The 23,956-nt window shown below is 44.0% G+C and overlaps 1 protein-coding gene across 2 annotated transcripts in view; it reads left to right on the top strand.

Moving 5' to 3' along the window:
• Positions 1 to 23,956, top strand: part of GRIA1 (glutamate ionotropic receptor AMPA type subunit 1) — a 306,995-nt gene that overhangs the window by 195,338 nt on the left and 87,701 nt on the right. For both annotated transcript variants that reach the window (XM_030328848.1, XM_030328844.1), the window contains exons 8-11: positions 3,527 to 3,631; positions 16,110 to 16,220; positions 16,930 to 17,136; positions 23,436 to 23,806. In XM_030328848.1, coding sequence (XP_030184708.1) covers positions 3,527 to 3,631; positions 16,110 to 16,220; positions 16,930 to 17,136; positions 23,436 to 23,806 — 794 coding nt within the window. The remainder of the gene's footprint in view (positions 1 to 3,526; positions 3,632 to 16,109; positions 16,221 to 16,929; positions 17,137 to 23,435; positions 23,807 to 23,956) is intronic.

The following is a 23,956-nucleotide window of genomic DNA, read 5'->3' as shown; positions in this document are numbered from 1 at the left end:
CCTGATTTCCCACACCCAGTGAGCACTCAAGTGGGGTGCCAAGAGGATGGGTCCACTTGAAAGCAGCCACAAAGGAGTTACAGAGGCCCTGGGTCCAGAGCATCTCTGCTGCTGCCCTCAGGAATAGGGGGTGGGGAAGTCTGCAGTATTGATGCCTCAAATAGTGCAAACACTACGTAGCACTCTCCCAGCAGAAGGCAGGAAAGAAAAATTGTGCTTCAGCCTCTCATGAGCGGCAGACTCTGAGCTGGCACCCAGTACCACTTACAGGAAGCCACGGCTAATTCTTTGTTTCTCACAGAGGGAGCTGGCAGACGCCAGGATGGCGACGGGAGTTCCAGGAAGCAGGAACCAAGGGGGGACTCAGTTTTTGACCCCAGTCTCCCTAGATAGGGCCAGGGTGGGGGGGGGGTGGCGGTGTGCGGTGGCGATGAGGGCTAAGAAGTTCAGCCCTGATGAAAAAGATAGCAGTTTCTAGATTTTCCCAAAGTGGGTGTTTCTGAGAAGCTGCTTCTTCTGACTGTGAGTCCAGACTGTCCATGTAAATGCTCTGGGGCTAAGCCATTCTCCTGACCTCTCTTTGCTCTGCCATAATGGAAGGGTCGTTCAGAGATGTCTGCTTTCCCATACTTTGATTTATCTCAGTGTGTGTAAGTCTTGGCTTCTCCAACTAGATGGTAAGAGCCTACAGCTGCCCCAGACCTCTCATGACTTACTGTGAATTCTGAACCCAAGTGCCGTAAGCTCTGAGTCTCAATAATCCTATCTGTAAAATAGGCAAAATAACTGCTGTTACTGCTCCCTGCTGGGTTCCTGTGAACATCAAATGAACACCTCCCTGTGAAAACACTGTGGCGGTGCAAGGGGCCTTCAGGTAGAGGGCCTAGGACTTTGCTAATGATGCTTTTTTTTGGAAACTGAGAAAGGCTTGTACAAATGCCAGTGGCAACACCTTCATCTCTGCTGAAAGAGTCCCCTGCTCTAACAACTTACCAGACTCAAGGCTTCAATGTTGAAATCATCTTATTTTTCCATACCTTACCCACCCTACTACCCTACAATAGTAGTAGCCATCCTCCTCCTCCTCCTCCTCGTCATCATTTAAATAATATACATTTTACATTTGTCCCAGGCAATATGCTAAACACTTCAGTTCTTTGAGGAGGAAACTCAGAAACAGATAGGCTCGGTGACCTGTTCATGGCCGCCTCATTAGGAGTTAACAGAGCATGGCCAGGGAAATGCCCAGCGGTAGCAGCGGGTGACAGCAGTAGGCACGCAGAACATACTACTGTGTGCATTTCTGCGTTCACTCAGAGACTAGCATGATAGCATTGTCGCCTGTTTTGAGAGGCCACTTGGTACCATCAGTGAATATACTAGAATATCAAAAGCTCTGGATTTTAGGCCTGCCTTTGACACTGAAAAGTCTTAAGTCTTGAGCAAATCAGTTTACTTTCCAGAGTTCAGGTTTCTCCCATGTAAGTGACGATCATCCCTAAATGGGTACCTCCGGGGGTTCCTGTATATGGAGATGAATATGCATGAAAGTACTTTGTAAACATAAAACATTGTCAAATGGTGGTAGTTATTATATACACCATTGGTAGCAACAACAGCTGGCCTTTGCCGAATACTCACCATGCAGCAAGCATTGGTCATAAAATATCTCATTTAATCCTTAAAACAACCTTACGACATAATTAACCCCTAACTGGTCCCGTTAAACAAACGAGCAAACTGAGTCATAGAAATATTACACAATTGATACTAAAACGCCATACTGGTAATTGGTCTGAGACTTGAGACCGGGGCCAAAGCATAGATGCCCATTTGGATCATTAATGACATACTTCCTTCTGTTTGGGAAAGTCACTCAACCACCCATTCATCTGCACATGTGCCCCAGTCTGTTTTTCCAGATGAGTTACTTAAACCCATACTTAGCATACCTCTCTCAAACCCAAATGAATGGGAAATCCAGAGATGATCACGAGATGACCAAGATGAGAAGGTGCGGTTGCTAATTGATTGGAATAGCTCCCTTCTTATTCTTTCCAGGAAGATCTGTGCTTTGTGTTCTCTCTGAAAAGCAAAGCCAGCCTAGACTTCTCCAGAGTTGAGGATTTCTCCATATTTCAGCTGAGAGAGTGAAAAGCTTGTTGTATAATTTGTCCAGCACTCTGGGCCTGTCATGGCCTCCCCAGTGAGACTTCAAACCAGAAGGTGATGAGAGGGTCATCCTCAGAGCAGTCAGCCCCCCTTTTTCTTTCTCTCCCTCTCTCCTTCTCTCCCTCCCTCCCTCTCTCTTTCCATTCCCCCACCCCTTCTCTCAAATACACACACCCCAACTATTCTTATACCTTCTGAGGGCATAGAAGCTGGTCACTGTCAGAAAAAGATAAAGCCCTATAAGTCTTACTTTTAAGCTATTTGAAGGGGATAAATAAACGGTGTGGGGTTACAGGGCCACGTTCATATTGGTTATAGGTAGAGACTCACCTCACTGGCCTTAGGCCAGACTGATGTGAGAACCCATGGTGGGTCACCATTAGAGAATGTGGCTTCTTACACCTGAGCAGATGACATACAGCTAGACTCATCCTTACTTGGAGAGTAGACTTGGGTGAGATTTATTGGTCACCTCCAGAGTGGCAGACTTGGCCCTAAAGGTCTTGAATCCCACATGTTGACCACTTGAGCTTTTCTATGATTAAAGATTTGAGGCCATGAAAGTTTGATCTGACTCATTTGTGGAAAAGAAATCCCACGAAGCATATTTGTGGTTGAATACAAATTTTTCTTTAACCAGCTGAGACTTGTTTCAAGCCCTGCCTACTCTGGTCTTAACATGAAGGGCTCTCCTCAGGTGCTTTCAGGTTTTCACGGCACTTTGACATTTGCTGTGTCCTTTAAAGCAGACAGGGCAGGAATTTTGGAAACCGGAGGCTGAGAGAGGTGAATCTCCCAAGGTCAGTTGGTTTCCCAGGGTCAAATTCAGGCCTTCCAATGTCAGGTCTTCAGATTCCCACATATTTTATTTCCCGGCTTCACAAGGGAACCAAGGAACCATATTCAAGCATGGCTCAAGGCTTCATAAGGCCAGCTTCTTTTCCTGACTCACCAGGAATGGTGCACTGGCCCCCTTTCCTTTGCAGGCCTCCTGTTTCTCCACTAAAGGCGTGTGTCTGAGAGGCAGGCACTGCCCCTGGAGGTGGTCACGATGGGAGGTGTTCGATCAGGATGGCACAGAGATTTCTTATCAGACTCTACTTTGATCCCTTATTACTGTTTGCCTAAGGCAATGGATGAAAAAGGTTTTCAGTATGAATCTCAGTTTGGTAGGAAAGAGAACTGCCCATAGCCGTGTCTGCTGTGGGCAAGGAGTATCTTAGTCATCACGCGACTCCGAGACCTCATCCCATGTAAGCTTCTCGGGTTCTGGACTTTCACTTCAGCAGAAAAAGCAAACAAGCACAAGTGGAACTTCTAAGTTCATGGTTTACTACTTGGCTTTGCTTTCCAGGTGCGGTTTGAAGGCTTGACAGGAAATGTTCAATTTAATGAGAAGGGACGCCGGACCAACTACACCCTCCATGTGATTGAAATGAAGCATGATGGCATCCGAAAGGTAAAGGCCACCTTTGCTTCCATTCCACAGAGAGGAGAGGGCCAGAGCGGAGAGCCTTGTGAGCCCATCTTTCCTGGACTGGATCTCTTTGAAGAGACTCAGGCAACAAGGATTCTAGACTCAGCTCTGCCACTAACCAGCTGGGACTTTGGGCAAGTCAGTTCCTTTCTCTGAGAATTAATTCACCCAACTGCAAAATGGAGATAAAAATCTCTACCTTTGTCGCAGGGTACTAGTGAAGATCGAAAGGATGGGAAAGTACTTTGAAAATATAAAGTAATAGAGGTGTATAAATGCTACTGCTGTTCCTGAGGGATTCTGAAGAACTCGGGAATGTGGTTACTGATGACATTTACCATTTTCTCCTGATCCACACTTGGTCATATCCACTCCATTTTCCATACAGAAGGAGTGAAAAATATGTGTATGTGTTTGCATATGTAATATATAGTATATATGCATATTAACTTTTAGAATAACATTCAAATCCTTGGAAAGCATTCACAACTTTACCAGAACTTGTGTTGTCTGGTCTCTGCCAATCTCTCCACCCTTGACCTTAGATACTCGCTTTCTTTCTCTCTTGATGCCAGCCATTCTGATCAACTTTCACTTCCTTGAATAGATCACGTTCTCCCTCACCTTGGAGCTTTCATACCTGTTCCCTCTACCTGAGACTCTCTACCCCCTTCCCTTCCTTTTCTTGGCCAATTCCTCCTCAATTCCTTAAGCACTCAGAGTAAATGTCGTGCCCTAGGGATGCCTTCCCTGGCCTCTCCTGTTTATGCCTCGTGGCAGCCTCTGTTATCCTGTCCATGGCCTCCATCATATTCTTATGATGGCATGATGTAGTGGTAAGAGGCATTGCATATTATGGTAGAATATTAGTAGAGTGACATGGGTCAGAGGATTGGCTCTGGAATCCTGGAGGTCATTCCTGGCATCACCACTTATCAGTCTGTGATTCTGGATAAGTCATTCAGGTTCTTTGTGCCTTAGTTCTCTCATCTAGTAAATGGGGATCGCCATAAATAATGCCAACCTCCTAGGCTCACTTAGGGGATTAAATGACCTAATGTGTGCAGAAATTCTAAGGGCTGGGCCTGAGACATTGAAAGTTAGATCTTAATCTCTCAAACTTCATGCTCTCTATGCCCACGATGTCAAATACAGTTGCTACTAGCCATGCATAGCTATTTAAATTTAATTTTTAACTTAACAAAATTTAAAAGTCAGTCCCTCAGTTGCACTAGCAATGTGGTAAGTGCTCAAGAATCAATGTGGTTTAGTGACTGCTATACTAGACAGCACCGATGTATACCATTTCCATCGTCACAGAAAGTTCTACGTAACAGCTCTGCTTATCCTTTCTGTCCCCACCTCCCATAAACCTATATCCTTTGCTCTCCCATCTGGAACCCCACCCTGTATATCATAGTCTGTCTCACCACATCCCATTTCCCAAGGCTGTATTGTTTTTGTTGTTGTTGTTGTTGTTGTTGTTTTTGTTTGTTTGTGTTTTTTTTTTTATTGCTGCCATGACAAATTACTTCCAACAGTGGCTTAAAACAACACAAATTTATCATAGGTCACAATTCTTGCTTGAGTCTCACTGGGCTAAAATCAAGATACCGGCAGGCCTGTGTGCCTTCTGGAGAATCTATTTCTTGGTCTTTTCCACTTTCTTCTTGAGGCCACCCATGTTTCTCAATTCATATTCCCCTTCCTCATCCTCAAACCCAGCAACATCACGTCTGACCCAACCTCACATCTTCTCTCTGACCACAGTCAAGAAAGATACTCTGCTTTTAAGAACTCACATAATTGGTTTAGACCCACACCAATAATCCAGGATAATCTCCCCATCTCAAGGTCTGTAACCTTAATCCCATCTGCAGTGTCCCTTCTGCTATGTAAGGTGACAAGTTACAGGTTCTAGGGAAAGGGTATGGACATCTTCAGAGGGGCCATTACTCTGCCTGCCACAAAGGCCAAGTTTCAATGACTTCTCTATCATCACTCCTTCCTCACCCAATAGAAGCCTTCTCTTGTCTTTTTGTGTTCCCACAGCACATGTGATGTCACCAGGACACCAGCACACTGTCCCCTGTTGCAGTGTATTCACATACATCCCATACTTCTTCCTAGATTGTGAACACTTTGAGGACCCAGAACCCATTTCCCACCTTCTACTGGGCACACTTCAGGAATCGGCTACAGTAGGCCCACTACCTGTGTTAACTTTCAGCAGTTGCCAAACAGGGCTCTCGATCTGGTTCTGAGCGTAGCCACTAGGAGCATAACCACTTTTCAGCAAACCTTTGGCATGGTGATTGCACAAGGGCGTTGTCCTTGGGGACAAAATTTACTGCAAGGGATGCCCATCCAAAAATAGTCTAATTCTGAGTTCATTTCTGTTATCCTCTGTTCTACAAACTCCTGTGCTGGAAAAGACATCTGCTAGGTGACTTAACTCTTTCCATCCTCAATCTCCACATCTATAGAATGGAGACATATCATGTATGCCTTGGCACCTGATCATTGTTCAGTGAGTGGTTACTAACAGGTATGGCAAATGTCAGGAGCTGTTACGTGACTAAAGTCTACAAGCCCTGAGATGACTTATTTATCTTTTTCAAAGTATTTTTTTTTTCTTTAGTGCGGTTGTGAAGAACATCAGCCTTCATGATATAGCTCCCCTTTCCTAGATGGATAAACTGAGGCAGGCCAGCCTGGTAGGCCACCTAAGGTCCCACAGTGAGTTATAATGAAACAGGCCCCATGATTCTCCAGGCCACACTCATCTTGCTGCAGCAGCTGCCACAGCTGAATGGCTCCAGAACACAACTGGAACATTTCCAATGACTGCGGAGGAGTGAGGAGCTCAGAGTATTTTGCTGCCCTTAGAAGGGACACCAGTTACATGACCTCCTCCCCAGCCCTTCTTCCTTTCAGATGCAGAGAAGAAGGGGCAGTGTCACCCCCTGCATGGTACATGAAAACATAAAAGCAGTTCTTTTGGGTAAGGACTTGGGCAGGCAAGAAGGTTGCTCCTACACAGAACATTGTTGACCATGGACCTGGGCTCTTGCTCAGAATCCTCAGAATGGCCTACTGCCCTCAGGGTGGAAAAATACTATCTCCTGATGGACGAAATTGGCACATGCATACTACCTATGAGCAGTTGCATGTTTGTCAAAATTAAAACATGGGTGTTTATCTAGTTCTTTTCCCTGCAGTGTAATGGGGTGGTTGAAAATAAAGCCAGATTCTTCCCTGCCCATTAGCAGCAGGCTAGGTATATTGGGGACATAGTGGTAAAGAGATAAGGATGAAGAGAAGGCAGAGGCTTCTACCCCAGCCTGGTCACCGCCCAGCAGGGTGGCTTTAACTTCTCTGGGTCTTTAAAATGAGTGAGAGGTGCTGGGCTGTGCAAACCTCAGTTCCTCTCAGCACTGACACCATGGACGCCGATGCATGTGATAGCATCCCTGTCAAGCTTATGCCTCCAGTCAAGTTGTCCCTCTCTGGGCTGGGCTTTGACTCCCTCAGGGCAGGTGGGGTTAGGGACCCTCCTCAATGGACGAAACGCCCATCATTGGGAACTTCCCCAATCACTACCCCCAGGAACACGGGTCTCAGTCCTTCACGCTGACCTTAAACCTCACCAGAGACTGTGGGAAGCCTCCTTGTCTCCTCCAAATTTGCACGACATCAAGAGCTCTCCTCAGGAGAGGACGCATCGTAGCAAGATTGGCAGTTCTCACACTTGAGCAAGTAGAAGAATTACCTGGAGGCCTTGTTAAAAATAGAGATTCCCAGGTTCCCCAAAGCTGGACATTCTGCTTTAAGAGAATAGAGATGAGTCTCGGGAGTCTGCACGTTTAAAAAGCCAGCTTCCTGAGTGGAGAGGCTCCCAGTGCTCTAGGTGGTTTGGTGAGAAACACAGGCAGAATGGTTATGAGCTTGGGCTTTGGAGGCAGACAGGCCAGGATTTAAGCCCCTGCTTTGTTCTTCAGTAGGCACGTGACCTAGAACAAGTTACTTAGCCTCCCTGGACCTCAGTTACATCATCTCCAAAAGGGGGATAATATCCCGTACCGCACAGGGTCACTGTCAGAATTAAATGCAACGGTGCCTCCTACCTCCACAGCTTGTAGTGAGGGATTCAGAAAAGCAGCTCCTGGCATGTAATCGACATCCAGCACATGTTTTGTTTGTTTGTTTGTTTGTTTAAACTCCCTTCTTTAGGCCACAGGTTTTGTTTTTTGTTTTTTTTTTGTCAGCCTTGAGTTTGAGTGAATCAGGCTGTACAAGCCTATGGAATGGATAAATCACCAAACAGAAAGAACAGAGTAACCTTAAAATCCACCAGCAAATGGCTGTGCTTTATTGTTTCAGCTCCCAAGGCTGTTTTCCAGCTTACTTCCCCAAGACTAAATTCTTGCTTAGACTGTGGGCTCAAGCATCCTTTGTTTACAGGGAATCTGACTTGGAGAAAATCAATTCCTCTACATCTGTGGCTTCAGGCCTTTTACTCAATCAGCCTCCTAGCAAAGTAATTCCTCAGATTTAAGAGTGACCTAGTTGTGCTTGTTTCAGTAAACATTACGTGGCCTTACCTGATATATGTAATAAAGAGGAGCTGCTGTTGCTTGATTTGGGGCCTCAGGGACACTCTCCTGATATTTTGGCCTATATCCTTGGCACTGATGTGCCAACAGATACCCTCTAGGTATCTGGGTCCAATCTGACATCCCAGTGAAATGTGCACACTTCCAAGCATCCGTGCATCATACATTTAGCAGCATAGATGCCAGATTTGGCGTTGGCTCTGCTAAAGCTAAATCCTCAGGAAATTTTTTTCACCAGGGGGTACCGATATAGAGATCTCTATCTGAGATCTAAAATACCTCATCAGATCCAGGTTGGATCACAAATTCTGATAAATGACTGCCAAGGGAGAAGTGTAGGGAAAATTCTCCAAGGTCTTTCATCAAGGGACCAGCATTGTGAATTTTAACCATCTTTCCCAACATCATTGGCCCTCTGTCTAGCTTCTGACCTGATTGCAGGCGTCTACTTCTCATTGCAACTTGACTTGAGTCCCCCTGCCATGCCTTGCCTTATCCTGCCCTGCCCTGAGTTTCTTATCCCGGATTCTGACCCTCTGAGTAACTAGAAAGGAAAGCATGGGCAGGAAAGCAAACTAAAAGTGACACAAAGTCCTGCTGATGTCAGAAGTAATCTAAAGTCCCAAAGAATTCACAGCCTTCCATTCCATATGATCTTCAGAAGTTTTTCTGTAAATCCTTGCTCCCCAACTTTGGATGTGCCAAATCCTCTTATAGCTCTAAGACATTGCTCCAACCCAACCACCTCTGTTTCCACTGCTGACCCTAGAGCCCAAGCCACCCCCACGCCATCCTGGATGCATACGGGGGCCTCCTTACCTATCACCTAGTCCCACTATCTACATCCTTGCCCTTCTGTAAGGTCAATATGCATCAGGTTCTATTGTTTCTCTGCCTACAACTTTCCCTTGGCTTCCTGTTGCAGGTAAATATAACTCCTTCCCTTGACCTTCAGAAAATAGAGGCTGCTTCCCTCTGGCATGAGCTCTTGCTCCTCTGTCTCTAGCTCATCGCTGCACAGCTGCACTGACATCGTTCCATCCCTTTACCTGATGTTCTCTATCATTGCAGTTTTGTGTGCTCTCTCTCCCTGTGGTTCAGGTCTCTGCTCAAGTGAAGTCACTTTGGAGAGGCTGTCCTTGACCAAGCTATCTAAAGTGGCCCCCACCATCTGGCACAATCCCATTATCCCATTCTATTTTTTTTTCTTAATGCTTAACCCTTCTGATCTATTCTTGTTGGCTTAATGATCTAGATTGGGGTTGGCGGACTTCAGCCTGCAAGGCAAATTCATCCCACTGCCTGCTTTTGTACAGCCCATGAGCTAGTAGTTTTTTACATTTTTAAATGGTTGAAACAAATCAAAAGACAACTATTTCATCATATGTGAAAATTTCCCAAAATACAATTTCAGTATCCATAAATTTTCTTTGGAACATAGCCACATTCATTTGTTTAGATATTGTCTGTGGCTGCTTCTGCACTACAACAGCAGAGATGGGTACTTAGAAAAGAGACTGTATGACCCACAAAGCCTAAAACATTTACTCTCTGGTTCTTTCCAGATAAAGTTTGCTGACCCCTGGCCTGGGTATATATTGTCTTTCTTCCCCTCTTCTACACCTTCCTGCCACTAAAATGCCAGCTGTCTAAAATCAGGGACCACAGCTGTGTTATGTATTATACCTTCAACCCCTGCAGTATATATTTTTTTCAATATATGAAATTTATTGTCAAATTGGTTTCCATACAACACCCAGTGCTCATCCCAAAAGGTGCCCTCCTCAATACCCATCACCCACCCTCCCCTCCCTCCCACCCATCAACCCTCAGTTTGTTCTCAGTTTTTAAGAGTCTCTAATGCTCTGGCTCTCTCCCACTCTAACCCCCCCTTTTTTTTTCTTCCCCTCCTCCATGGGTTTCTGTTAAGTTTCTCAGTATCCATATAAGAGTGAAAACATATAGTATCTGTCTTTCTCTGTATGGCTTATTTCACTTAGCATCACACTCTCCAGTTCCATCCACGTTGCTACAAAGGGCCATATTTCGTTCTTTCTCATTGCCATGTAGTACTCCATTGTGTATATAAACCACAATTTCTTTATCCATTCATCAGTTGATGGACATTTAGGCTCTTTCCATAATTTGGCTATTGTTGAGAGTGCTGCTATAAACATTCAACCCCTGCAGTATATTGACACATAGTAAGCACATGCAAATAAATGGCTTTTTATTAAATGAGTAGACAGTTTATTGGATGTTGCTGGGCAACCAGGGTGCATACTATTCTGGCCCATATTTCCATAGATCTGCCAGCAAGTAAGAAAAAAAAATGCCGGAAAATTTTAAATAACACTTACAGCAGAATTCAAAGTCATACATAAACCTATTAAGTTCAAATTCTTTAAGTAGGTTAGTTAAGAAAACCCTAGGTTCAGTGACAGAGAAACTCTGAATTATTAGCTCTTTAATGCAATAGATGTTTAATTCTCATTCACCTGGTGACCAGTGTTTGGACTGAGGGCTCTGGTTAAGACTCAGGCTTATAGAGGCTCCATTGCCCGTTTGCATCATTCTGGCTATCAACATCTTGCTAACAGATAAGGAAGAAAGAAAGCAGAAATTGTGCTAGAGATTTGGGGCAGTCAGACCAAGAGAGATGGGCACCATTTGTGCTGTGTTCCGCTGGCCAGAACCCAATCCTCTGGCCCACCTAGGTGCCCCATGGGCTGGGAAATGTAATTGCTGGCTAGAGAGCTACTTCCTGCCAACACCTCTATGCTAGGGAAAGAGAATAAGAGTCCTTGCTGGTCATCTAGTTGACTTTGCCACAATAGGCAACCTACTTTTAAAAACTGTATTACAATGGATCTCACTTTCGGAGGTCCCCAGGTTGTGGCTTTACAGGCAGCCGAGAGATACAAATGTGTAAATCTGACTTGCTGACTGTGCAAGGTAGATCAGTTGAATTTACTGTTCTATAACTATCTCTTTTTTAGACTTCATTCACTTAAAAAAAGCTAATCTATCATCTAGACTCATTTCCTACATTCAAAGAATCTTTAGAGGCAGATGGAAACAGAAGATCAAAAGTTATAACTGGCCCCAGGAGAGGACCTCTCACTGTTAGAATTGTTTAAATCCTCTCCTGAATAATGGGCCCCAGTCTTTACCCAGCCACTAGCTCTGATTTACTTTCAGAGAGAATCAAAGGTCCTGCATATCCTCAGTAGAGAATCAAAGTGCTGTATAATAATCCAACCCATTTCTCCAAGAAAGGGAAATTTGCTCTCATCTCTGAAGTGTAGTGTCTCTTCAAAACTCTTTGTCAACTTTCGTTTCATCGAACTGTGGAACCAGATTTCTCAACTGCTAGCTTATGTGAGGTGCAGGCCGGGTTTTGGCATCACCCCACTCTTTTGACTGGCAATATTGTTTTATTTCCCTACAAAAGGGTCAGACATCAAATAAACTTGTTTATGACACTTAGCTATTCCTGTAGCTTTTGATATCAAGGAAGCTGTATATAAACCAAGCTATGCAATAACTTTTATAGATCCCAATTTAACGACTAGTGCCACAATACTAGCTTTGAAGGACCACTATCTTGAGAAATTAAAGTCTCTTTCTAAGTAGTGTAAATCTGGTCTACAACAGATTTATCTTGCTTTTTCCCCCTATCCTTTATCAAAATAACTTGGGATTTTAGAGCAATGTCTTGTGGTTTGGGGCACACTTACCCTAGGGCATTCTGCATGTAAGGAGGGTTACTTTGCCAAATGAATTTGAGAAATGCTCTAAAATAATACACTTTTTCTTTAGAGATTGATAATTTCAATAGTAAATTGATACTGAAATGTCTTATACTATAGAAGCCTGCTAACCTTCAACTAGGCATTACCCTTAGACTAGGCATTAATATGAGCCACATACAGCTCTCATTGTTGTCCATGCATTAACTCCTTCCATCCTCACAGCAAACCCCAAGAGACAGATACTCCTGATGTATCCATTCCACAGAGCAAGAACCGAGGCCCACTGAGGTCAGGTAACTGGCCAAAGATTAGTAATTAGGGAAGTCTACCTTTTTTTTATGTTTATTTATTTTTGAGAGAAAGAGCACGTGCTCATGCACGAGCAGGGGAAGGGCAGAGACAGAGAAGGACAGAGGATCTGAAGCAGGCTCCATGTTGATAGCAGCAAGCCCGACCTGGGGCTCAAACCCACAAACCATGAGATCATGACCTTAGCTGAAGTCAGAAGCTCAACCGACCAAGCCACCCAGGAACCCCAGGAAAGCCCACCTTTTAAACCAGTTCTGTCTATATCAGAGAGTAATCTCTTGACTATCAAGCCCCCACTTAAAAAAAAATAATACGTAATAATACACTGTATATTTTAGATTTTGCACATCAGAGAAGGCAACTTGCTCTGTACTGATGGTTTCATTAGAAGGAGCTAAACCTGTGCCTGATTGTGAAGAGGAAAGTAAAAGGGAAGAAAGGAAGGGAATGAGGGGAAGAAGGAAAAGAAAGAGAAAGGGAAAGGGAAAGCATCATCTGTGGGGGGAAAATGGCATTTGCCAGACCTGCTCCTGAGTTAGTATTGATTACATTAAATAACCTAACCTTTGAGGTCATGCCCTGGCTCCTAGGCCCTGCCACGAATCTGCTATATAATCTCTATATTTATAAATTAGATCATTTTATTTCCCCAAGGCTCAGTTATCTCCTTTATAAAACAGAGAAAACAATCCCACACCTGTCTTGTGCTATTTGCTAAAGAGTTAAATGTTGTGAAAGTACTTTGGAAATATTTTGAAAACTTGCATCATGATATACTACATTAGTGGCTTTAAACATTTTCAACCAGAGGGCTCCTTGTAAAAGTGAACGTTAAAGGGATCCCAATATGTGAAAGAGATAAAAAGCAGAACTGAGTGTTTTGAAGGAGAGATGGGGCACCCAGAGCTGTCTCCCATTTTCTGACCCCTCACCCACCTCCTAGGAAAGTGGCATGGAAAAGTCCCCACAGATGCTCCAGGGTTCCAGGGCCCTGGTCTAGCAAAGTGAGGGAGTCAAGACTGCATCCTGGTTTTGTGCCTGTCCCCTCATCCCTCTCTGTAAAAGAAAGGGGTTGGAAGAAGTGATTCTTCAAGCCTCTTCCACCTCTGACATTCTGGAAATCTAAGTTTCTGGTTCTTGTGTCATTTAGGGAGAAATGTCTCCTTCTGTGCTGACTAAAAGTGCCTAACACAGGCAATATTGAGCACAGGCCTGCACCAAGGGTAGATCTTGACCCGATGCCCTGAGAGACAAGCCTCTGGACTGTCTTAGCACCCAGTAGGGTCCACTGTCTCCTTGTTGGAAGCACATCTTCTCTTAACAAACATTTCCTGAGCTGCTTCTTATGGAAGAATATGCCATGCTAAGTAAATCATTCTAGAAGGAATAGACCTCTGGCTTTGTCCATCAGGAACCCACAGAACTGTGGAGAGATGGCGACAGACATACAAACAGCCAGACCACAGGGCCAGTGGGGACCTACCTGAGGCACTCAAGGGCCGGCTAGCAGCTTACTGGCCCTGCAGTCAACCTTCCTGGCTCAGATCCTCGCTCCATGACTTGACCGTGACCTTGGAAAAGTTGCCTCACTTCTCCACATCTCAGTTGCTTCACATTTAAAATGGGGGTGATAATTAAGTACCCACTTCATAGATTTTTGTGAGGATGGAAGAAGTTAAAACATAAAAAAAAAAAAAAGAAAAAAAACCACTTAGAAGAAAAGAGTGGCTGAAACCCAGTAAGCGCTCAATAAATGTTAACTAAAATGATTACATGTTATCATGGAAGCCAAGTCCCCTCTTAGCAACAAATGCAGAGCCAATTTCCAGCTGCATCACCTTGGGCAGGTAACAGACACCTCTAATCCAAATGAAATGGCACAAAAACTTAGAAACACTTAGCATCTGACAATAGCAAGAACATAATCAGCATTGGCAATTATCATTGTTGTTGTTAACCGCAGTGAGATCACAGAGAGAATGGCTTTTTTCCAACGAGGAAACTGGGGAAGGCATCAAGGAGACAGTGCTGTTTGAGTTGACTCCTGGCACAGGCCTCAGCTGTGTGAGCCTGGTCTGAGTTCTGGCTGGTGGGAGGCCTGCTCTTTCCTCTGCAAATGCACATCCAGTCCTCTTTCCTTTCTCACCCTCCATCTACAGCCAAAAGAAGAACCACAGAACAAAACACAACTGTCTAAAGATATAGAGAGACAGGACAGAGGTGTGTGTTTGTGTGTGTATGTGTATTAGCCATGCCATTCTGCTCTTCCCAAACCTCCCATGACTTCCTGTTACCTTCAGGATAAAGTCTATATTGTTTAGCCTGGCATTCAAATCCAGGTGTCTCCTGGGGCGCCTGGGTGGTTCAGTGGTTTGAGCATCTGCCTCTTGATTTTGGCTCAGGTCATAATCTCGCAGTTCATGAGATTGAGCTCTACATCTGGCTCCACACTGACAGCATGGAGCTGCTTGGGAATCTCTCTCTCTCTCTCTCTCTCTCTCTCTCTCTCTCTCTCTCTCTTTCTCTCCTCTCCCAAAATTAAAAAAAAAAATCCATCTTCTACCACTTGCCCACTGCCCTCTTAGGCTAACCCTGTCTTCCACCTAGAAGCCATTGAACTTACATATCTGGGAAGATTCCTGCCTTTACATCTTGGCACATGTTCATGGTCTCTCCAACCTGAAAGGTTTGGGCTCAAACTGCCCATCCTTTATGACCTTGTGTGTTGCATGTGTCATGTCTTCCCAAGTAGACTGGGGAACTTCTCAGAGCAAGGACTACCTCTTAGACTTTTTGTATCTCTCTCAACCTCCCACACAATACTACCAGTGTTTTAGCTCAGAGCCTTGCACACGATAGGGATCCAATAAATATTAGCTGAAAGATCTTGGAAAATGAGCCAGTATAAATAACCCACTAATTTAAAAAAATAATAATGTTGGGGCGCCTGGGTGGCGCAGTCGGTTAAGCGTCCGACTTCAGCCAGGTCACGATCTCGCGGTCCGTGAGTTCGAGCCCCGCGTCAGGCTCTGGGCTGATGGCTCGGAGCCTGGAGCCTGTTTCCGATTCTGTGTCTCCCTCTCTCTCTGCCCCTCCCCCGTTCATGCTCTGTCTCTCTCTGTCCCCCAAAAAATAAATAAACGTTGAAAAAAAAAATTTAAAAAAAAATAATAATAATGTTTTCAGCCAATAATTTTAGGCACTAATATATACTCAGTATTATAATATTTCATAATTGGAAATAAGAGAAATAAATGATAAAGCATAAAATAACAATCACCTAGGAAGTTAAATCTAGATGGAAAAAATACAGGTAAATATAAAAATAAAGCAAAAGGAATTTAATGTTTAAATCATATGATTCCAACTGCCATTCAGAATGAGCTCAGGAAGAGAAGGGTTAATAGAAATAAAGCAAAAGGGGTTTGAGCTTGTGAACAACTGCAAGGAATTTAGTTTCCACAGCCATGGCTTGCATTGTACAAAATATTCTAGCTGCATTAAGAGTTAAACCCGCCCCCTCTTCACAGGGGCAATTTCTAGGCTCAGCCCATCATGGTGAGGATGTTCAAGAGGGTGGGACTGTGAGGACCTGGATGGAGAGCACTTTACCTCTTGTTATTTTTATCTACCAATGCTTTAGAGCCTGGTGTGTCCAATATTGTATGATATGATGCCTAGATCCTTGCTTTTTTGTCTGGTGTTGGCTGGGTGGTCCACAGTAGGCCAGTCCTGAGGAGCCTGTCTCATCTCACGTCACCACTTTCCTCTCCTTAACAGATCGGTTACTGGAATGAAGATGATAAGTTTGTCCCCGCAGCCACCGATGCTCAGGCTGGGGGGGACAATTCAAGTGTCCAGAATAGAACATACATCGTTACTACAATCCTAGTGAGTACTCAGTCCTTCATCGAGGTTATCTAGATGGAAGCTAGACCAACACAAAGGTTTTCCCCAGGAGCATAAGCTGGTTGTTCTTCTTGCCGAAACCATGCTATAGGTAGAAAGAGGGAGTAGAAAAAGGAGTTTCCTAGAAATTAGAGATGCTGTTTTCACTCTGGTTCTGCTATGATTTCATTTTGTATACTGGGATAAGTCACTTACCCTCCTTTGAGCCATAGTTTACCCATATATAAGACATAATGGTGAGACTAAATTATGGTGGTTCTCAGACTGTACACTCCTTAGTAGAAGCCATTTTCTAAGAAAGTCTCCTAAAAGCCAGCACTTTAGCTACTTTATATCCACTGAACTGCTGTGATTTTCAGTGATTGCCTGTGAGAAAGCTGGAGACTGTTTAGGGCCTACTTTCCCAACATAGTGCCCTAGAGGCACCTCCAAAAAATACAAATCTCCTGGAACATAATTTAAAAGGGTGAGCTCCACATGTGAATTATGAAATATTCTTATTTTAAGAGTTTACTTTCTTAGCCCAAGAAGTTTTGTAATGGAGGGAGCAGAAATGCAGGAAGTAGGTTTAGGGACTTAGAGAGACCAAAGTTAAGCAACGTTGTTGACATCTTCCCCTGCCATGCCAAAGTCCTCCTTACCTATGAGTGGACCCACAACCCACATTCTCTCTCCCCCATTTTTCTACCAGGAAGATCCGTATGTGATGCTCAAGAAGAATGCCAACCAGTTTGAGGGCAATGACCGCTATGAGGGCTACTGTGTAGAGCTGGCAGCAGAGATTGCCAAACATGTGGGCTACTCCTACCGTCTTGAGATTGTCAGCGATGGAAAATATGGAGCCCGTGACCCTGACACCAAGGCTTGGAATGGCATGGTGGGAGAGCTGGTCTATGGAGTAAGTTCTCCACAGGGTGGGGGATTGGAGGACAGGGAGAGAGTTTGACAGAAAATAATTTGGTGGTTGGCTGACCCTGTCCACAGATGACTATTGGACCCCCTAACTTAGTATAGTTGCTGCCAAAAAGATGAGGTGTTCAAAATCCAATATCTTGAGACATTCTTTGTTCAAGGCTACTTACTGGTCCCGGCTTTCTCAGTTCAGTCTTGTGACTGCAGTTGATCATGATCTAACACAGGCAATACTGAGATTCAGGATGAGTTTTCCTGAGGCAGACCGCTGAGTTGCCACTCCCCTGCTCAAAATCATTTATGGCCCCTCCATATAAACTTCTTCCCTGGTGCCAGATGCACCCTGGATTCAACCTAACTTTCTAGTCACTCACCCCAATATTACCTTTCCGATGCCATCCACTTCAGCAAGACCACCCCTGAGTCACTCTGTTCTCTATAGTGCTCCCTTCCATTAAGTACCCCCAAACTCCTGTCCCTTCTCCAAAAATCTATATCAAATATTGCTTTTTCCAAGGTGTCATTTCTTTCTCCCCATAACAGGTATTAACTCTCCTTTCTAAGTGCTCTTGCCTTCCCCTGCAGGATTTAGTTTCTGTTTCTGTTGTGGCTTACCTTGCCTTGTATAATAGTTTTCTGCGTAATAGGAGTAGGTCTCTCTGTCTTTATATCACTCACTGCACTTGAAATAACACCATGCACGATTGCTATAAAATCTTCAATAAGTTGAAGCATTTCTGAGAAGCCACTGAATGTCTGAATTGCTTTAAGTATTTAAGGAATCACTGAGAAGTAAAAGATCTGATCCCTGTCCCCAAGGATCTTAACATTTTATGGGGTAGAAAATACAATGAGAGAGAGTAGTAAAAGATAGTATGGTTCAAGGATCAGGCAAGAGGCTAACATGAGTTTGTCTAGCCATCAAAAAAGATATGGAAACTGAAAATTGCCCATGTTCAAATAGAGAGAAAGGCAGCCCAGGAATTTCTAAAGTACAAACAATAGAATGGTGATGGAAATAAGAGAGGTGTAAGGAGAGTGTGAAAACATTGATCATTGGGGTGCCTGGATGGCTCAGTCAGTTAAGCCTCTGACTCTTGATTTCAGCTCAGGTCATGATCTCATGGTTTGTAGACTCAAGCCCCGCATCAGGATCTGTGCTGACAGCATGGAGCCTACTTGGGATTCTCTCTCTCCCTCTCTGCCCCTCCCCTGTTTGTTCTCTCTCTCTCTCTCTGTCTCTCTCTGTCTCTCTGTCTCTCTGTGTCTCTAAATAAATAAATTAAAAAAGAAAAGAAAAGAAAAGAAAAGAAAAGAAAACAGTGGTCATTTGTGTAGAGGGCTTGGATTGAGCAGTCAGGGCTATGGTTGAGTATGAAGTGACAAGGGGAAGAGTGGATTGATTCAGTGAGTACTGGGAGATGATGAAGATACTTGAGTAGAGAAACAACAAATGTAATGTAAGAAATCAGCCACTGCTTGCAGGAAAGGGACCACCACAGCTTTACTCACAGAAACTGAAGATTATAGGCAGGGTCTCTGAGCAGAAGCATATACTAAGTCACAGGTTGATGTTGAGTTCCGGCCAGGATGAAGCAACCATTTAGGTTAAATTCCATTCTCCAATATCTAGGCAATAGGACTCATGATGGCCATGGGAGCCATACAAAGGGAACTCAAAAAAGAGATGAAATAAGGAAAATCTTCCATAGGAAAGTGGCTTTCAAGATGACCTAATAAGATGGTTAATGAGTTGAGGAGTGGAATGTACTTCTACCCTTTCTCCTCCCTCTACTTCTGTCACTCTGGGAAGCTCCACTGATGACAGAGAGCTGGACGGTTAATGCTGCAGCTGGAGGCTGGTTTCCATGGGAACCTCCACTAGCATTCATCTTCGACCTCACCCCATGGACCACAGTTCCCTTAGCAAAAGGCCTGTGATCCTGGCAGAACAATGGTATGATCATCCTGAGGTCAAGCTTCCCAATAGCCAACAGTCAGTGGTGGGTCACTGGCTCATCAGTAAGAAACCAGAGTTACCTCTGATGCCCCAGGGCCAGCCCTTTCCCATCCATCCCCTCTCCTCCATCAGGCCTGTCCCTCTGTGCTCTATAAACTGTGTTCTCAAGACTCCATGATGGGCCCAATTCAACATCCTCCCTTGAGTTTTGGTCTGGCTTTCTTTTTCTGTACCCCTGAGGAAGAATAGAGGAGTTTGAGGAACTGTCAGCCACAAACAACCAGAAGGTCAGACAAAACTCATTTGGAGGCTCCCAAATTGATTCTTTCTGTGCCTTTTAAATAGTTAAGCCAATCAAGGTCTCTTTCATCTTCTTTTGCTCCACCTTGTTCTTTTTTTTTTTATATGAAATTTATTGTCAAATTGGTTTCCATACAACACCCAGTGCTCATCCCAACAGATGCCCTCCTCAATACCCATCACCCACCCCCCATCAACCCTCAGTTTGTTCTCAGTTTTTAAGAGTCTCTTATGTTGTTCCACCTTGTTCTTATCAAAAACTGTAGTAGTAGCATTTCCACAGGTAGTATGTGCCCGGTGCCATGCTAAATATTTGACCCACATTATTTCACTTCCTCCTCCTAACAACCCCATAAGACAGATACAATTATTTTCCACATTTCATAGATAAGGACACTGAGGCCCAGTGTGGCGGGGGGGGGGTATGTAATTTGGCAAAGGACAGCTAGTAAAAGCAGAGTTGTGACATGCAGCCTGGCTTTTGAACTCCAAGCCATCTGAGCACTGGACTGTAAGGCTACTGTTTACTGGCAATGGGCATAGCAATAGTGTCTGCATTCTCAGATGCCACATGCTACAAATGAAGTTTCTGCTTCTTGCATGGATTTGGCTTTGTGCTTGATTCACAGGTGGCTTCCCTGCCTGTCCTTTGTCTTGGTGGAGCAGAACGAGAGTGAACTTTGACGGCAGGCACCTGCAAGTTATTGAACCGCTGTAAAACAGGGAAAGTGAATCCCGTATCCCCGGGCTGGGGTGGGGAGTTTACCTACACAGTGCCTGGCTCAGAGTAGCTCTCCAACCTTAATGGTTTTCTTCACATTTCGCCTTTACCTACAACATCAAAACTGTTTACTGTCTCCCCAGGATTGTTTCTAGACATCACATATTTTGTTTGGGGCTCGCCTAGGTCAGTGGTTCTCAAAGTGTGATGTCTGGACCAGTAGCATCAACATCATTGGGGAACTTATTAGAAATGCAAATTCTCGGGGCACCTGGGTGGCTCAGTCAATTAAGCATCTGACTTTGGCTCAGGTCACGATCTCACGGTTCATGGGTTCAAGCCCCGTGTCAGGCTCTGTGCTGACAGCTCAGAGCGTTGGAGCCTGCTTTAGATTCTGTGTTTCCCTCTCTGCCCTCCCCAGCTCCTGCTATTGTCTCTGTCTCCCCCCAAAATAAATAAATATTAAAAAAAAAAAAGAAATGCAAATTCTCAGGTATCACGCCGAGATCCAGAAACTCTGCCACCTGCATTTTTAAAAGCCCTCTAGGTGATTCTGACGTATGCTTAATTTTGGAAGCTACTATCCTAATGTCAGTTTAAGTAAATAATTTTGAGCATCTGTGGAATGCTTACACTTCACAGTATTCTCACATATTTGAATTCTTTTGATCCTCACAAAACCATCCTATCAAATAGGTAGGGCAAAAAATTATTACGCGTCTTTTTTTTTTTTTTTTTAGCGAGGGATTTGATATTCCAAAAGACAACAGTTTCACTTAAGGCCACATGGTCAGCAAGTCACCAGCAGAGCAGCCAGGTCTAACTTTCCCAGGTAAGCTCTGCCTTTGACCAATCCTGCAGAGCATCACTAACAACCTCAGGTGCTGGAAATCACCTCTTAAGACCTCTCAGTCAATGTCAGACAAACCGAAACACTGCAGCTTTGCACAAATCCCTTCCCTCTCTGGACCTGAGTTTTTCTCTATAAAGTAAGGTCATTGAATGTAGCATCTCCCACTGTGTATGTCTCCTACACAGATGGGTCTCTTTTGATGCTCAGGGATCCACGGCCAGATAATTTTAGAAGTATTACATCTACTTACCTCTCTAGGAAATTCTCAGTGCACAGTGATCTTCTAAAGGTTCTGAGGAGTCTCGCCCCACCTGTTTAAGTTCATATTTCCTAGATTCATGTTTCCTAATTTTCACACTGTTTTTATGTTACACTTATTAACATCCTTCCAGAAATAATGTTCTATGAAACAAATCTTGGAACTGCTGAATGAACTAAGCATTATGATGATGTGCTTCTGTGATTTTTCCAGCCCACAGTCCCTTTCATTAACTCACATCAGGAGGCATCAAACGAATCCATTCAATTCCTGTTACCACCTTCAAAGATGGTCTTCATTCACCTCCCTTTTGGGTAACATGTAGTAGTCCCTCTAAGTCATTTCCATTACTTTTCTCCTCCATTCCTTTTCTATCTATATTAGGGTACAGACAAAAGAGTAGGTATCTTCTCCCTTGCACTTGCTTGTAAGTATTTGCAAAATAATAATAATAATAATAATAATAATAAAAGATTTATGCAGTGACTATTAGGGAAAAAAAGCAGAATTACTATCAAATTCACATTGCTTTATGGAAAGTTTCTTTCCCTGGGTGAGATCTTAAGTCATTCTGAAGCCAGGGTTTTTATTCCACTTGAAGCACCTTCTCAAAAACCCCAGCCAATGACAGTAATCAGACGAAATTTTCTCTATGCAACACCAGTCAGCAGCTAAGTGGGGCACTCATCTGCACACATCTGTCACCAGTTTCACATCTGGACTGTTGTGCATCATGAGAGAAAGCCATCCACCTGGAACAGACTTGCACAGATGTGTCTCTCATTTCAAAAATGAGTTTTGTGGCACCTGTCCATGGAACCTTCTTGGGTTTCCAGGATCTCTTGATCTCAAGCCAACAGAGCAGTGGATTTTTATTTGTGTAGATGCCAGTGCTTCTGCCATTAGGGAGAGGGAGGAAAGACCGAAGAGCAAGGATGGTGATTCCACATGCTAGATGCTCAAAGATGAGCATTTCTTGCAACCTTTTTTATGTTTGTCTACATGGATCTGAATTTTAAAAATTGAATTGTTTGTATGTTTCTTAGGCGTCTTCACGAAAAATACTTGTGATGCTTCTTTTCCTCCTCTCTTTAAGGCCTTCACTTACATAATTCCCTCCTTCTGAAATGTGTCCTGTGCCAGAGCAACAAGATCCTACCCCTCTTCAATGCCAAATTTGTGTGTCACCTCTTTTATGATGTAGCCCCCGATCTCCTCAGCCAGAATTAATGCCTCTCTTGTCTCCTGTATCATTGTGTATCTCTTGGCTAGTACATCCAGCCTACCTGGTAGACTGAAAAATTGCGGGGGAGGGGAGGGGTGAGAGGAGGGAAAGGTGGATATGTATAACGACTCTCTTACTAGTTTGTAATACCCTGAGTGTAGGGACTGTAGCTTACCCTCAGCATCCAGCCTAGGGCTTGAACATAAAGAAGTGCCCAGTAAGAGTTTATTGAGTTAAATTTGCCTTTACCACACTATTAGCTAGGGATATCTTGGCTGCAGGTAAAAGAAACCCAATCCAAGCTGGCTTAGGCAAACAGAAGGGCTGGCTCATGTTCCTGGGAACAAATAGAATATATTAACCCATCTTCCTTGGAGTCTGGGGTAAGCCCTGAATTTAGCATGGCCCAAATGACATTCTGGATCAGTTTCTAAATCTCTCACTCTGACTCTCGGGGCTAATGCTCATTAAACGGACTTGAGTCCTATACCATTTTTGAATGAATCATTCTGACCAGGGAAATGAAGTATACCGATGGCCAAACCTGGGTCATGCACTTCACTATGTAACCAGGGTGATTAGCTGATTTGAACTAGAAGGACTGAGAGTGGACAGGAGTGGTTCTTCTTGTGGAGGAAGGAGGCATGGCTGCTGGGAAGGCAGAAGCCACAGATATCACAACATCCCCCTTCTAGTAAGGTGAGGAAGATGCCCTAACAGTTAGAACTGTCAAACACTGGGATAATCTCTCCTATAAGACAGTGAGCTGATCATTCATTTGTCAGAAATATAGACAGTAGGAGGAATTAGACTTCTGAGTTTCTTTTCAACTCGCACATCCTTTAAAATGCAAAAGAATATTCAGTGGAGAAAGAAACAAGAGAACAGAGAGCTGCTGAGCTCAACTGCATTTTTTCTTCTTCTTCTTCTTCTTCTTCCTTTTTTTTTTTTTTTTTTTTTTTTGCAGAGAGCCGATGTGGCCGTGGCTCCTTTAACTATCACCTTGGTCCGGGAAGAGGTGATAGATTTCTCCAAGCCATTTATGAGTTTGGGGATCTCCATCATGATAAAAAAGCCGCAGAAGTCCAAGCCGGGGGTCTTCTCCTTCCTCGATCCTTTGGCTTATGAAATTTGGATGTGCATTGTCTTTGCCTACATTGGAGTGAGTGTCGTCCTTTTCCTGGTCAGCCGCTTCAGCCCCTATGAATGGCACAGTGAAGAGTTTGAGGAAGGGCGGGACCAGACAACCAGTGACCAATCCAATGAGTTTGGGATATTCAACAGTTTGTGGTTCTCCCTGGGAGCATTCATGCAACAAGGATGTGACATTTCTCCCAGGTCAGTCAGCTCTTCTCAACCCCTTTGCTCAATGCTTATTTTTCTTGGAAAACAAAGCAAATATTGGAAAGTTAAGAGATAGGAATTATTTCCAGACTTCACTGTATTCAGCTTTTCAGCTATGCTTTACAGCCAACTGTCCAGTGCATG

Source organism: Lynx canadensis, chromosome A1, assembly GCF_007474595.2.
Source record: "Lynx canadensis isolate LIC74 chromosome A1, mLynCan4.pri.v2, whole genome shotgun sequence".
NCBI classification, from domain to species: domain Eukaryota; kingdom Metazoa; phylum Chordata; class Mammalia; order Carnivora; family Felidae; genus Lynx; species Lynx canadensis.
Note: the sequence above shows the minus strand (reverse complement) of the source record. Positions and strands in the feature narration are given on the sequence as shown.